The sequence below is a fragment of the Equus asinus genome, chromosome 14 (genome assembly GCF_041296235.1).
Source record: "Equus asinus isolate D_3611 breed Donkey chromosome 14, EquAss-T2T_v2, whole genome shotgun sequence".
NCBI classification, from domain to species: Eukaryota; Metazoa; Chordata; class Mammalia; order Perissodactyla; family Equidae; genus Equus; species Equus asinus.
Window position 1 is genome coordinate 5630517 of NC_091803.1, and position 14811 is coordinate 5645327.

At 61.0% G+C, this 14811-nt stretch overlaps 2 protein-coding genes across 3 annotated transcripts in view; one reads left to right on the forward strand and one right to left on the reverse strand.

Annotated features, from left to right (window-relative positions):
- The first annotated feature begins 643 nt into the window (after window positions 1–643).
- On the forward strand, window positions 644–4375 carry BHLHA15 (basic helix-loop-helix family member a15). Its single transcript, XM_014856000.3, has 2 exons — window positions 644–772; window positions 1374–4375. The coding sequence occupies exon 2, from the start codon at window positions 1428–1430 to the stop codon at window positions 1989–1991; it is 564 nt and encodes a 187-aa protein (XP_014711486.1). The 5' UTR covers window positions 644–772; window positions 1374–1427; the 3' UTR covers window positions 1992–4375.
- Window positions 4376–4379: 4 nt separating this feature from the next.
- Window positions 4380–14811, reverse strand: part of TECPR1 (tectonin beta-propeller repeat containing 1) — a 30900-nt gene continuing 20468 nt past the window's right edge. Inside the window, exons 17-25 of one of the 2 annotated variants that reach the window (XM_014855997.3) lie at window positions 10776–10872; window positions 10609–10688; window positions 9423–9479; window positions 8676–8856; window positions 8235–8370; window positions 7224–7316; window positions 6376–6482; window positions 6097–6216; window positions 4380–5877 (exon numbers count right to left, since the gene is read on the reverse strand). In XM_014855997.3, coding sequence (XP_014711483.3) covers window positions 5716–5877; window positions 6097–6216; window positions 6376–6482; window positions 7224–7316; window positions 8235–8370; window positions 8676–8856; window positions 9423–9479; window positions 10609–10688; window positions 10776–10872 — 1033 coding nt within the window. In that variant the 3' untranslated portion in view covers window positions 4380–5715. The remainder of the gene's footprint in view (window positions 5878–6096; window positions 6217–6375; window positions 6483–7223; window positions 7317–8234; window positions 8371–8675; window positions 8857–9422; window positions 9480–10608; window positions 10689–10775; window positions 10873–14811) is intronic. The other variant, XM_014855999.3, reaches the window with a different exon arrangement.

The following is a 14811-nucleotide window of genomic DNA, read 5'->3' on the forward strand; positions in this document are numbered from 1 at the left end:
ACAGTCTGAGCCTGGCCCTGCGGGGCACAGGCGGGTGGGAGCCCAGCCCGTGTGCGACCGCGGGGCCTCTGCCCTCGCGCCGCCCCCATCAGCCCCGAGGATGCTGCTCTCAGCACCTTTTAACGCGCCTGTAAAAGGCGGGGGAACGGGCAGGGCTGCCATTAAGTAAAGCAAGTGGGCGGCAGCCGGTTTTGAGCCCAAGCGTCTGCCTCCCGCCCCGCAGACCCCCTCAAACCCATGACCAGTCGTTTCCCGGCCACCTGCACGCGGGCGGCCGGCCGGGGCCCCAGGGCTCCGCCTCCTCGCACCTGGACCGGCGCCGGCGGGCGGCGTGGTGGGGGCGTCCCGAAGCCCCGGTGCCGCAGGCCCGCCCGAAACCTGGGCTGAGGGCGCGGGGGTCCCCGGGCTACTGCCCTCCAGGGGTGTGGCCGCTGCCCGTTTGAGAAACCGGTATTACTGCAAAACGACTTTTCCGCGAATTCTCCTCGCTCGGCCCTGTGCTCTGAGCCTCCACCCCGAGGCCAGGCGCGGCGGCCAGGCGCGGTCCCGGGGCTTCCCCTGCACCGCGGGCTCGCAGAGGGCTCGGTGCCCCGCCTGCAGGTGCGCCCCTGCCCCCGCCTCGGCGGGGCGGGGGACCCACGGACGCCGGCCCCGCCCCGGCCCCGCCCCGCGGGCTCATTTACATGCGGCCGCGGCCCCGCCCGGGGCGGCTAAAGCGACGTGTCCTTGTCCCCCGTGGGCAGCCCTGGCGCGTGCGGCCGCGGATCCCCAGGTAATGAGGGTGGGGGGTCCGGGTGGGGCCGCGGGGTGGGCCTGGGGCTGCTGCAGGCTCTGGCCACTGTAGACCTCTGACCTGCAACAGCTGCCCTATATCCACAGCGGTTCTCGCCCCAGTTTTGTCCCTGCATGTGTGACATCCAGCCGGGCAGGACGGTCAGTGTGGTGGCCGGAGCCGGTGCCTGGCGAGCAGGAGGCAGCGCAGCCTCAGGCAGAGGGGTCTCCCTGAGCCAGGATGGGGCCCGGTATCTGGTGGTCTGAGCAAAGTGTCAAAGGCCACTAAGTCCAGGAGGCACTCAGGGGACAGTGAGGGGCATGGGGCCAGAGAAAGGTCCAGGAGTCAGTGCATGTCACCCAGAGGGAGAGGGGGCTACCTGATCAGGGAAAGGTCTGAGGGGTCACAGTGTGAGGTCAAACAGGGGTATGGGGAGTGGAGGTCGGTTCAGGGTCTGTGTGTGAATGGGAGGGACCCTGGGGTCACTGTGCACCAAGTGGCCAGATGCCATTGGGCAGCAAAGAGGCTGCCAGGGACAGCAGCCCTGAGTGTCCACCAGCCTGCCAAGTGACCACGGGGTGGCCTGTGTTCTGGATTTCAGCTCCAAGGGCCTCCCCTCAGAGCCGCCACACCCCGGGACGACCAGCCTGGAGCCATGAAGACCAAGAACCGGCCCCCCAGGCGCCGGGCGCCACCGCAGGACACAGAGGCCACCCCAGGGGACCGGACCCAGGACAGGCCCCAGCCGGGCTCCGGGCCGGAGCTGACCAAGGGGCTTCGGAGCAGGACGGCGCGGGCGCAGGGGGCACGAGCCGAGGGCGGGCGCCGGCGCCCGGGGTCCTCGGGGCCTGGTGGCCGGCGGGAGAGCAGCGTCCAGCGGCGGCTGGAGAGCAACGAGCGGGAGCGCCAGCGCATGCACAAGCTCAACAACGCCTTCCAGGCCCTGCGCGAGGTCATCCCGCACGTGCGCGCCGACAAGAAGCTCTCCAAGATCGAGACGCTCACGCTGGCCAAGAACTACATCAAGTCGCTGACCGCCACCATCCTCACCATGTCCAGCGGCCGCCTCCCGGGCCTGGACGGGCCAGGCCCCAAGCTCTATCAGCACTACCAGCAGCAGCAGGTGGCGGGGGGCGCCCTCGGGGCCACCGAGGCCCAGCCCGAGGGCCACCTGCAGAAGTACTCCACACAGATCCACAGCTTCCGAGAGGGCTCCTAGCACGCCGGCCTGGGGCTCGGGGTGGCCCGGCCTGCTCATCCCTCCGTGCTCATCCCCAGACTGTTGGAGACACCCCACACAGACATGGCCCCAGCGGCCCCATTTGCTCTCAGCCGCCTCCCTGGAGCACCTCCGGGCCCCGGGGGACAAGACCAGTGAGGGGCCGTGGCTCTGGATAGCAGGAAGCCCAAACCTCCATGGGAGTCCCAGGGCCTGCTCTGTAATCGACTAGGCAGGCGTTGATGGGCCTTTGTCCCCAAGTTCCTTTCCCTCTCGACTCCCTCCTGAGGTGAAGGGAGATTCCAGGAAAAGGTTTTCTTTGGTAAGTTCCCCCAGTTCCTGCTGAGGCTCAGGCCCAGGAAGGGACTTCCTCCGACCTGCATCAGAGCCTCCTCTTTTGGGGTAAACTGAGGCACGGAGCAAGCAAAAGCCCACAGCCGCTCGGGCAGTGTGGCTAAGCTGCGAGGGTCGGAGCGTCTAGTTCTGCATCCGTCACATAGAAGCCCTGGTCAGATGCCACCTCAGATTGATTCCACAGGGACCTTGTCAGGGAGAGGCCTCGGGGCTGGGGTCTCTTCCTCCCTCCTGCCCGGTGGGGGCTCCTGACTGTGGAGGGTCTGTCCCTGGGCCTCCCTTGGGGTCCACCCAGGTTTGCTGCTCATTGTTATAATTGTCACTGACGTGGGTGGTCATGAAACTGGCAGAGGTTGGCCTGACAGGACTTCAGGATGTTCTTGGGTCCCGGTTGGAGTTGAGGGCCCCCAGGGAGGAGCCTGGGGTGGCGGGAGATCTCCTCCCCCGCTGGCACTGCTCCTTAAAGGCGGGACTGGGCAGCTTGGCAGGTGCTCACTGCCTCGGGCCAAGCTTCCTTCTGTGGCGTTCCTGACCAGCTGCCTTGGACAGGCTCAGCCACTTTGCTCCCGGCCCCAGCTGGCCTCTTCCCTTCCTTGTCCCTCTGCCCACAGCCGATATGGGGAGAGGACAGGGTCCTTGGCAGCCTCAGGCAGGAACCCCAGTGACAGCGGCTGTGGTGAGGGTGGAACTGGCCTGACATGTGGGGCCGGGTCTTCTGTGCCCACGCCTGTCCTGGGGCGCTGTGGGTGGGGGCTGAGCTGGGCCAAGAGTGGGGCTGCCACAGCCAAGGGCCCTTCCCAATTTGTGGCCTCACCCTCCCTAGCCTGGTAGTCCCAGCCCCGGCCACTTAACGCACCACCGGGCTTGATGTCAGCTCTGGCCACATGGAGGGTAGCATGTGGCAGTCCTCAGAACAGCCATTAGCTGCTTCGGTCCTAACTTTCCTGGTCAGACACTGTCGGGGCCCTCTGGAAGGCAGCCCCAGGAGGGCCAGGCTCCATCACTCTAGCGGTCAGGTAGCGTGGGTCAGCTGGGGACCCCAGCACTCCGGGCCTCCCCTCAGGGGTGGCCACTCTGGAAGGTCAGTGGTCAGGGCAATCCATCAATGGGAGGCAAGGTTGAAGGCAGCTCCAACCTTGGGACCCCTACTGTGGGTGACCTGCCAGGCTGGGATACGAGAGGGCAAGGCCTGCAGACCTGGCAGCGCTTGTTCCGGCCGAGCTGGGGCCAGAGCAGAGCTCAGTGCGTCCCTGAACTTGCTGAGTGAACTGCAACTGAGCGAAAAGCACAGGGAGGGGTGCCCAGCAGGGGCTCCGTCCGGGAGACCATGCCCGGTGATCGGGCAGCAGGAGGGCCTGGGGGTCACCACCTTGCAGGACGATGGCCTTCGTGGCTCCTTCTCTCTGTCCCAAACTGGCTCCTGCATCCCTTCTGCTTCCCAGAGGGTGAGTTGGGCCCAGATGTCCACTCCTTCTTCACCGGAGGCTGGAGGGCATCTCCAGACCCTGTGGCCACATCATAAATGATCCTTAAAGGTCCCAGTCTCATGTTGGGGTATTAAATATGGGGCGGGGGAGGTGAGGGGACAGGTCGGGTGACAGACTAGTGAGGCCTGCTCCCTTGACCCTCGTCTTGGACCCTTAAGTCAGAGACTCACGCACTCTGAGCCCCCACTGCCTGGCCTGACCGGGGGCCACAGACCCGCCTGCACACCAGCCCTGACTGAGCTCGGAGGTGGCGATCGATCCCCGTGGACTCAGCAGAGAAACCAGAAGTGCGAGTTTTCTCTCTGGGGAAACCTGCCAGGAACTGAACGGCCAGTGCCCCAGCTGTAATTGCGGCGAAAATGTTTCTTAAATGACCCAAATTTGCTTTCATTTTTCCTAATGGCCCCTTCAAAGTACTAATAAAACCGATGCTGTGTCATGAAAGAAAAATAAAAGATTTCACAGCATTTGCTGCTTTTGCCCCGTGCACTCGAGCACGGGAACTGTGCATTTTAATCATAATGTGGCAATAAAATATATCACGTCATTTACACTCTGGTGCAAGTTTTTATTGAACGAAGCATCTGAGGAATCCAGATGTTCGCTGATGCTGAGCAGGTAAACAGTTGGTGCTCAGCAGTGAGAGGACGGTCGCCCTGGAGAAAGGGCAGGGTGAAACCAGCTACAGACAGAGTCCCAGCAGAACGACAGGTCAACAGGTTGCTGCCATAGAAGAAACTCATAATGCCCATTTGGAGAAAGCCTGCCATGCAGTGTAGACAGACAAGAGGGCGTCACTCCACTCTGCACCCAGACTCACGCCTCCTGGTCCTATCTCCAGGACACACGGCCAACGCAGGGACCACGGGCTCCCTCAAAGCCCCATGGGAGGGGACACCACAGGAGACCTCCTTAGCGTCAGCTTCAGGGTGACAACACCACACACCACACAGCAAAACGGGATCAAACACAGAGCGGACCCCTCCCGAGGGAATGCCCGCAGAGCTGGGGACAGTTGGTTCCATCTCAAAAGGAGCAGAGACTGACCTGAGCTCTGATGACTGGGGCAAAGGGTGTGGTTGTAGGAAGCAGACGGCAGACGTCACCAGGTGGGGCTGGGAGGGATAAAAAGCTGCCCGGTGGGACCAGGGCCACTGAGAGGTGCTTTCCTCCTGGCCTGGCCCGACTTGCCCCAGGGGGGATGATGTGGCCTCCACAGCCCTCCCTTCATCCCCACTCCCTCCCTCTCCGCTGAGCCCCCTGCCCCCTAACCTCGTCTGGGGAAGGGCTGGCACCTTCTCATGGTCCTGGGGCAGCCCCGCTGTCCTCCATCCACTCCAGGAGGGCCCGTGCCCACCGGGGGAAGAAGATGCCCCCTCCAGCATTTATTCCCAACCTGCCAACTCCTTCCCTAACCTTTGAAATGAAACTGTATTTTCAAGTCCTGCTCTGAGAAATGACCACAGCACAGCCCAAAGCAGCGCTGAGCCCCACAGCCGTTTTTCACGGGGAGGCGGCAGGGCCCTGATGCTGCTTGGGGACGCCCGGGGCTCGGGGACTCCTGTGCAGCTCCGCTTCCCCGGGGGCAGCGCCCCTGGAAGGCTCCCGGATCCATTTCCCACGCTGGGAGGCAGAGGGGAAGGGGCCCCTACCCTCCACCCTACGCTCCGAGCTCTCCTCGCAGACCAGGGACATGTGTGGGGCATCCACAAAGCTTCACATTTCTGGGCTTTCTCAGTTAGTGCCTCCGAGGCGGCCGCAACCTCAGGCCAGGTTCCCGCTCGAGTCTCGAGGATCCGCATTTCAGCACAGGAAGACTCAGGCATCAATCTTCATCCTTCAAACCGGGCACCACTCTCGCTTCCACGTGAGGGGAGGCGGCCTCAGCAGCAGATGGGGCCGAGCGACTCCTGCAGGGCGCCGGCCACCTGCGCGGGCCCACTGGGGAGACCCTGCTCCCCGCTCCGCTCGCCGGCTGTCTCCAGGGACTCGCTCCTGGGGGCCCTGGTGGCATTGGCCCTGATGGAGATGTGATCCCAGCCACCCTGGAAGGGGAGAGCCATGTCACCCAGGGCTGCCGGGGGCCAAGGGGCAGAGACCATCCTTCCAAACCCTGGAGCTCAGGGTCCTCCGAGGGGCTCTGCCTGGGGTGTCCCACCAACCCTATGGCAGGTCCCAGCCAGAAGCGCCCCCGAGGCCCGGAGCACACACAGGGTGACCACGTACTCCCGGCCAGCACAGCCACCCTTGCCTGCCCTGCTCACCCCGATGCCGTAGTCCCAGCCCTGCCCCTTGGGTTCGTGGGGCTGCACGCCCGTGCGATGACACACGGTTCCCCGGCTCAGGCTGTGGCTCCCCTGGACTTTGTTGGCGATGACCCAGACCTGGAACGCAGACCCGTTGAAGGCCCGGCCCCCAGCTGCAGAGGGACCATCGGGACAGCAGCGGGGAGACCAGAGTGGGATCCCCGGTGTGCCCCACGTCCCCAGCCCCAGAGGGAACATGCGCCCTCCGTCCCCGTCCCCCCACTTGGGCACCCAGACCTGGTCCAGGGGCCCCACGGACACGCGGCGCACGTTGTTGGACACGTGCTCCCAGCTGGAGCCCTGCGGGTAGCTGGGCGTGACCCCCTGGCGATACCACAGGTTCCCTGGGGAGAGAGGGTGCTAGTCGTGAGGCCCCAGAGTGTCGGGACCCACTTCAGGGTCCGCAAAGCCGGGGTTGGTCTGACCACTCTTCTCTGTGTCTCCACACTCTCTGGGGCTCTCGCCGACCCTCAGGAGCCAGCTCTGCCCTTCCCACCCCTGGCTTCACCCGAGCTGCCCCATCGGCCCGCTGTGCCCAGCTGGCATCGTCCTCCTCTTTCTACGCATGAGAAACTGAGGACAACGAATTGTTTAAACAAACAAAGAGAGCGGGTCCGGACTGAAAGCCCTGGGTTCCAGGCCCGATTCTGCCCTCTCCTCGCCTTGCTCCTCTGTGACAATGACAGAACAGGAAAGGGAACTGGCCAGAGCGCTGCCCGAGGTGACACAGCGGCAGGGAGGGTCCAGGCCCAGGCTGCCGTGGGGGTCCAGCATCATGGGCCTGGGCGGCACCTTCCAGAAGACGCCCCCCGCACAGGCCCCGCCGTGCAGCGTCACCCCTGCCTTGGTACTGCGCTCTGTGCCCCAGGTCCAGGCAGACTGATCACCGGGGGTCACTGGTGCCGCCACCCTGGGTACCTTGGGGAAGGAACCTGTTTGGAGGCTGATCTCGGGCCGGCAGCCTCTCAGGGTGGCTTACGGAGTCTCGTGTCAGGGACCTGGGGCCGGCCAGGGTCTCGTCCCATCGGGGTGCTCGGGGAAGCCCTAACCTCCCCTGGTGACCACTGAGGATGGAGACAACTTGCCGTTTTCGTCCAGGGCATAGACGGCCGTCTGGCCCACAGACACCTGCTTGAGCCTCTGTTTGGGAGGAGATGGGATGTGGTACCAGCAGTCACCTGCGACGGGAGATGGGACGTCGGAAGCAGCCGGGAAACACCAAACCTGCGGTGCCCGGGCTCGTGGAGCACATGGCTTCCTCTGCAGCTCACAGGGTTGAGGCGGGGGTGGCCGGCCTCTGTCCCCAGACCACACACGTGTGACAGGGCCTGGCCTGAGCTGAGGGTCAAGCAGGGCTGACTGGTGCCCTGCTGTCTCTCCAATACCCCCGCCTCGCCTGGGGCCCTCTGGAAGCCGTGGCAGGTTCCAGATGGTGGGGCTGGATGGCTGATCACAGGGGCACGAAGGTGCCCAGCTCGGGATGCAGCAGGAGGCCAGCCTTGGGGCTGCTATATGAACTCCCTGCCCAAGCCCCGCAGCCCCCTGGGAAGGGGGCAGTGACGCACCAGCCACCACTCATCCATCTGTCTGGCCTCCCCTGTGCCGGACACCGTCTAGACATCCAGCCAAGAACAAGCCAGCACAGCCTGCACTCCCAGAGGGTAGCCAGAGCGGTCACTGTGGAGTGGGCCATGCAGGGCCACCCCAGAAGGGGCAACCCTGGGAGGGCCTGGGCAGGCCTGTCCCCTGGAGTGCAGGATGTGCAAAGTGCCCACCACCAGCGACGCCCTGGGCAGAAGGCCGAGCGCAGTGAAGGGCAGCTGTGAGGGGCCCCCCCATCCCCGGGGGTGACCGCCCCCCAGTCTGTCCCAGCGGGAGAGGAGCGCAGCCTCTGGGGGGATCCCGGCTTGGCCCCAGCGCCTGGTCCACAGGCGGCACTCAGTAAACGCTCGTCGAGCTGAGCTGAAAATTAGGACACCTGTGAGCAGCTTCTCCTGGAAGCAGGAGCACGTGCAACCTGGCTCTGACCAGCCCTGCGTCCCACGTCACAGCTTGGTGGCACCGGGTGGGGGTCCACGTGGAGGGGTGGCACTCACCGGCCGGCTGGGAGGGGGACACCGAGCCCCGGTAGAAGGCAGAGCCGTCCCTCGCCACGGCCCACACCTGGTAGCAGGCCCCGATGGAAATGGAGGCGAAGGGCTGGTCGGTGCCCACGTGCAGCCAGGAGGAGCCCTGAAGACGGGCAAGGAGGGACACTGAGACACTGAGACCTCTGCCACCCCCCACCCACGGGTCCCAGGAGCTGGCAGCTCCTCATGCCAACCTCATCCTCAGCTCCAACTGCCCACAGAACCCAGTGACCCCCTCGGGCCACAGGCGGTGGCCAGCGGTCCCAGGGACCGTCCTGGGCAGGCCCGGGGACACCTGAGCTCAGTCTGACTCCACAGCAAGAGTCCTATTTCTGGAAGACTCCACCAGAACCCCTAGAGGGCCCGACAGCTGGCGCCCCTGGAGGAGGCAGGGATGGGGGAGCTCACCGCGGGGTTGAGCTCGGACACACCCAGGCGGCACAGCACGTCCCCTTTGTCACTGACGGCCCAGAGCGCGACGCTGTGCCCGTTCCCACTGGCGCCCGGGCTCTCGGGGATGATGGACACGTCCCCGAGGGCAATGGGGGCCACCTCCAGCCAGGGTCCACTGGTCACCAGCTTGCATTTCCTGAATGGTGGAAAGAAACACAACCTGGGCACCCGGATGCTCAGAGTCTCTGCTCTAGACATGTGCAAGAAAGTGGAAGCAAGAGCCACGATGACCTGGCCCCAGAGGACTGCAAAGAGAGCAGCCAGGCCCCCTCCTCCCCACGGCAGCCTCGGCCGGGTCCTGGGGAGGGCAGGGGCCAGGACCCCCAAAAACACCCAGGCGGGCACCCTTTCCTCCAGATGGGCAGGAATAAGGGCCTAGAAAGGCGGCCCCACCTCCGGGCCCTGCCCTGCCCCCACTCCCAGCCCCGCCTCCCATCCAGCAGGTCCAGCACAGAAGCAGAGCCTGCCAGTGACATTTCTCTTATTTGTTCTCGAAAACAAACGCTTCAGAAATGAGAGAGCACTGGGAGCCTGCGGGCATTTCCTGGGCTGACATTTACTTTGATCCTGTTTTCCCTTCCCACCCCCCCTCCCCTTCCTTCTCCTGGGACTGAGGTCAGAGGTTGGGAGGTTTGGCCCTGGAGGGACCAGCAGGAGGGACAAGGCCACACCCCCCACTTCCCTCGCCGCTCCTGTCTTTACCTGGCCCAGCACCTTCTCCTGACAAAATCCTTCATGGTTTTGTACCCGTGGTATGAGCTGCAAGAGGAAGAAGCTGAAATCGAGACCACTTTGTGGAAGTTTCTGGAAAGCGACACTGAACACGCTTTCTCTCCCCACCCATCACAGGGTACAGAGCCTCAGCGTGAGCCACGGAGTGGGCTCCAAGGGCATCACGATCCTCGTCCTTTAGACACCTCTAGCCTGGCCAGGGTGTCCGTGGGGTCTGGGTCTCCCTGGGGTTGGGGTCTTCCTGGGGTTGGGGTCTTCCTGGGGCCAAAACATGGCAGCTGCCCAACTAGTTGGTGGGGGGTTCTAGGTAAGGTGCCTCCTAGCCCTCCTGGCACAGGCCCCATCAGAGACCTCTTGGGGACAGTCAAACTCAGGGCCAAGGCTGGAGGGGAGGGTCAGTCTGGGAGGCCCCTGACCCCGGCCTTGCCCCAGCTCAGGTCTGCTCAGGCCCTGGCTCGGGCTCCCCAGCTCAGTCTTCCATTTGGACATGACGCGTGTACCATGAAGGGCCTGCAGCCCGCCAACACAGAGCCCCTGGCTATGCAGGCCGTCACCCACTTCTCCTGTCACCACCCGCCCTGACAAGCTTGGCCTCCTGCCTCCCAGGACGGCGCCGCCCTCACTCCATGCTCTGCTCAAGCTGCCCCTTCACCCCAACACCTCCCTCACGGGGGACCACCCCCACGCGTCACCCAGGGCCTGGCTCCAATATTCCCAGCGCTGCTCCTGAGGTTCCCAAGGCCACCTCAGTCCAGGGAACCGGGTTCTCGGCTGGCCCTCCCAGAGCCCGTGCCTGGCACAGAAGGCACACTACCAGGTGCTGGGGAAGCCATGGTGCCATCCCTGAGCCCATCCACTGAGAACGGGTGTGCCAGGTGTGCCCCTCCACACCTCTCCAACCAGCTGAGGTGGGCACGCAGGGGTCTGCTCCTCGGCCACACCTGGGTGCTTGTAGGGACCGGAGCTATCCAGGGCAGGGAGGCATGAGGGCAGGGGGACAAGGGGCTGGGGAGCAGGGGGACGGCCTGGCAAAATGGTGAGGCCGCCACTGCTGGGGAGGACAGGGCCTGGCTGAGTCACACGCCCAGGGGCCTGATGCTTAAGCCCCACCCCGGGATGCCCCGCCCCAGGCAGAGAAAGAGAGGGGGACGCTTACGCAGGGAAGTCACTGGCGTACTGCCACCCTTCCTGGTCAGTGCCCCCAGGAACGCTGAAGTCGATGGACCAGTCAGAAACCTGGGGGAGGGGAGGGTCAGCGCAGGCGGACGCCCACCCTTGGACCCCCCAGCCCCGCCTCTGCTCAGCCTGCAGCCGGGCGCTCACCCAGCTCCACTGCAGGGACGGGGGCTTCGTGCTGGCTTTGGTGCACTCCTGCAGCCCCGTGGCGTCGCTCCACATGTACCGGTCGGTGGGCAGACCCCTATGGCGAGACAACAGGTGTGGGGTGACTCGAGAGAGGGGCGAGAATGGCCCGTCCTGCTCAGGCAATGGCCAGTGATGGACACACGCAGCTGGGATGTCTGCATCTCTGAAGGGGTGTGGGGTAAAGCAGAACTGCCCCAGGGCGGGGACAGCAACTGGGGTGACCCCATGTCACACGGGGGCCTGGGCTGCAACCCCAGCCAGGCCATCCCCCGAGGGCTGGGGCGCATGCGTGGTCTGGGAGCCCACCTCTCCTTCCCTCGTATTGTGGATTGAATTGTGTGCCCCCAAACGATGTTGAGGCCTCACCCCCAGTACCTGTCAGGGTGATCTTATTTAGAAATAGGGTTCTGCAGATGGTCAGGTGAGATGAGGTCATTAGGATGGGCCCTAATCTAATATGACAGCGTCTTTAGAAAAAGGGGAAATTCAACCCAAGTTTCCCAAATTGAGAAGACGACGTGAAGACATGGGGAGAACGCCATGCGATGACTGGGATGATGTTGCCACAAGCCAAGGAACCCCTGAAGCCACCAGAAGCCAGGAGAGAGGGCCAGAACAGATGGTCCCTCCCGGTCCTCCGAGGGAACCAACCCTGCTGGCACCTGGATGTCAGACTCCCCAGCCTGCAGAACTGTGAGAGAAGAAACGTCTGTGGCGCTTTGTTACAGCAGCTGGAGCTGACTTATACACCGGCAGAGCAGCCAGCAGCACACGGGGGCTGCCGGGTGGGTGTGGGAACCGGGCTCCCCCGTCTGCACTCTCTCTATGAACTGGGGAGCACCAGCTTCCTTGCTCCCCTTCCTCAGGACTGAGGAGAACGTGGAGACGCAAGCAGGTCAGCCTCGTGTGTGGATGCCACACACAGCCGACGTGGAGCTTTCCAGGACCTGTTCAGCAATGTGTGTCGACTGCCTTAGACGAGCTCAAATCTCGGTTTACTGGGGGTGAACAGAGACTCACAGATATTCACACACAAGAGAACCCTCCAAACTGTTCTTACGACAGAGAAAGGTCGCGAACGGCCTACACATCCAAGACTGAGTCGGGGTTGGGTAAACCGGATGGCTCCCGGGTATGACTGCGAGGCCATCCCGGACCATATTTACGTGCCTGATTTTGTCCCCCTTGTGCAGGCCCAGAGACACACACAGAGGGCGGGCCAGAGCAATAGACCAAAATTTGAGCAGTGGTTGCTGTCTCTGGTTGGTGCAGAGCTTGTTCTCATGTTACTCGGTATTTCTTCTTTTTGCCAATTTTGAAAAAACAGCAGGGGAAATCAATTTCTGTATCCAGCCACAAACAGCCAAAAAGATGAAATAAGAAAGTTGGGATGTGCCGTTTACAATAGGATCAAAAAATACGAAACAGCATCTAATAAAAGATGTCAAGACCCCTCTATAAAAAAATTACAAAACCTTATTAAGAAGAAATTCAGGAAGACCTTCATGAATGGATTTGTAAATTACGGCCACATTTTGGAGAGAGGATTTGTGAGGCAACTTTTCTACCCAAATTAATCTACAGATCTGAGGCCATCCCAACCAAGACTGCAATGGTTTTTGAGAACTGTGACGGGCTGCTTCTAAAACTCTGCAAGTGATGCGAGAACGGCCGAAACACTGTTGATGAAGATGAGATGGTTTCTTCTACCAGCTTTGAAAACTTCCCGTAAGGGGACAGCGGGTGGAACAGCGTGGGGTTAGCACGAGGATACGCAATGGCTCAAAGGAGAGGAAGGCTCAGGCACAGAGCAGTGCCTACACGGACACTTGAGTTAAGACAAAGGTGGCCGCTGTGATGCAAGGGGGACAATAAATGGTGTGGGTCACTGTGTATTCAAACACCAACACTTGACCTCCAGCCCACACTATATACCCAACAGTTCGGGGGTGGGGAGGTGGTGCTCTACACCTAAATGGACAAGGCAGAAGAATAAAGTTTCTTCCCTTTTTTTTTTTTTTTTTTTGAGGAAGATTAGCCCTGAGCTAACATCTGCTGCCAATCCTCCTCTTTTTGCTGAGGAAGACTGGCCCTGAGCTAACATCCATGCCCATCTTCCTCTACTTTATATGTGGGACGCCTGCCACAGCATGGCTTGATGAGCGGTGCCATGTCTGCACCCGGGATCCAAACCGGAGAACCCCGGGTCGCTGAAGTGGAATGTGCGCACTTAACCGCCGCACCACTGGGCCGGCCCCAGAATAAAGTTTCTAGAACAGGATCCACAAACCATGACCTGCGGCCCTAACCAGGCTCACTGTCTCTTTTTCGGCACAGTCTACAAGCAAAGGCTGGTTTTTACATTTTTAAATGGTTTGAAAAAAACCCAAAGAAGAATAATGCATCGTGACGTGTGAAAATTACCTGCCATTCAAATTTGTGTCCAGATAGAAACCTGACCAGGACACATCGATGCTCATTCGTTGACATGGCTGCTTTCAAGCAACTAGTTGCGACAGACCGTATGGCCCACAAAGCCTAAAATATTTACTACGTGGTCCATTATGGAAAAAGTTTGCTGACTGATCTTTAGAAGACAGGAGGATGTGTTCATTACTTCAGAGTTCATGAGATTTCTTAAGAGGATTTTTTAAAGGCCCAACTTTATTAAAAAAAAGGATCGGGGGCTGGCCCTGCGGCCGAGTGGTTAAAGTTCCACGCACTCCACTTCAGCGGCCTGGGTTTGCAGGTTCGGATCCTGGGTGCAGACCCACTCCACTCATCAGCCACACTGTGTCAGCGTCCCCCATACAAAGCAGAGGAAGACTGGCACAGACGTTAGCTCAGGGCTAGTCTTCCTCAAGCAAAAAAAGAGGAAGATTGGCAATGGATGTTAGCTGAGGGCGAATCTTCCTCACCAAGAAAAAAAAAAGAAAAGAAAAGAAGGATCGATCAACTGGACTACATTTAACAATCAAAAGTCACCACTAAGAAGCTGGAAAGACAAGCCACAGAACGGAAGTAAGTGACAGAGGGCTCACATCCTGAATGCGCACAGAACACTGACAAAGCCAGAAAAAGAGGATGCAATCAAAACACGGGACAAGGACTCGAAGGGGGCCGTCCAGAAAGAAGGGTATCCAAGTGCCAGTCAACTCAGGAGAGGGGCTCTGTCTTGGTAGCCAGCAGGAAACAGAAACCGAAAATAAGAGATGCGAGCCACACTTGAGTACGGCTAAAATAAAAGAAACTGGCAAAGGTGTGCTGGTGAAGTGTGAACGGGTGTGTCCACCCCAGCTGGGTGTGCTGCAGGATGACTCTGATGCTAACCCCCCAGCTAGCACAGACCCCGCAGCCAAAGGGCATGGTCCCCAACAGGACCGCCCCACTGCAGACATCAGCCACACTTCAGACGCCCAAGCCACCTGCACTTCTGACCGACTGGCTACGAATTTGGCGGTTCCCATTACCTCACGTTGGATAATCTGCTAGAACGACTCTCTGACGCAGGAAAGCGCTAAACTTAGGATCGTAGTTTTATCATAAAGGATATGAAACAGGACGAGTCGAGACAAGAGGCCCACAGGGCGGAGTCTGGGAGGGGCCTGGACGCAGAGCCTGGATGATGCTGAAGTCAGGCAGCACTGCTCCAGCTGCCAGAAATCTTGCAGTGGGTTTTCTGTTTTTGTTTTTTTTTAAAGATTGGCACCTGAGCTAACAACTCTTGCCAATCTTATTTTTTTTCTTCTTTTTCTTCCCAAAGCCCCCCAGTACATAGTTGTATATGTTTTAGTTGTGGGTCCCTCTAGTTGTGGCATGTGGGACGCTGCCTCAGCATAGCCTGATGAGGGGGGCCATGTCCGCGCCCAGGATCCAAACCAGCGAAACCCGGGGCTGTGGAAGGGGAGTGCGAGAAATTAACCATTCAGCCGCGGGGCCAGCCCCTTGCAGTGGGTTCTAAAGGCTAAGAAATACCACAACTTGCTCACTTTCT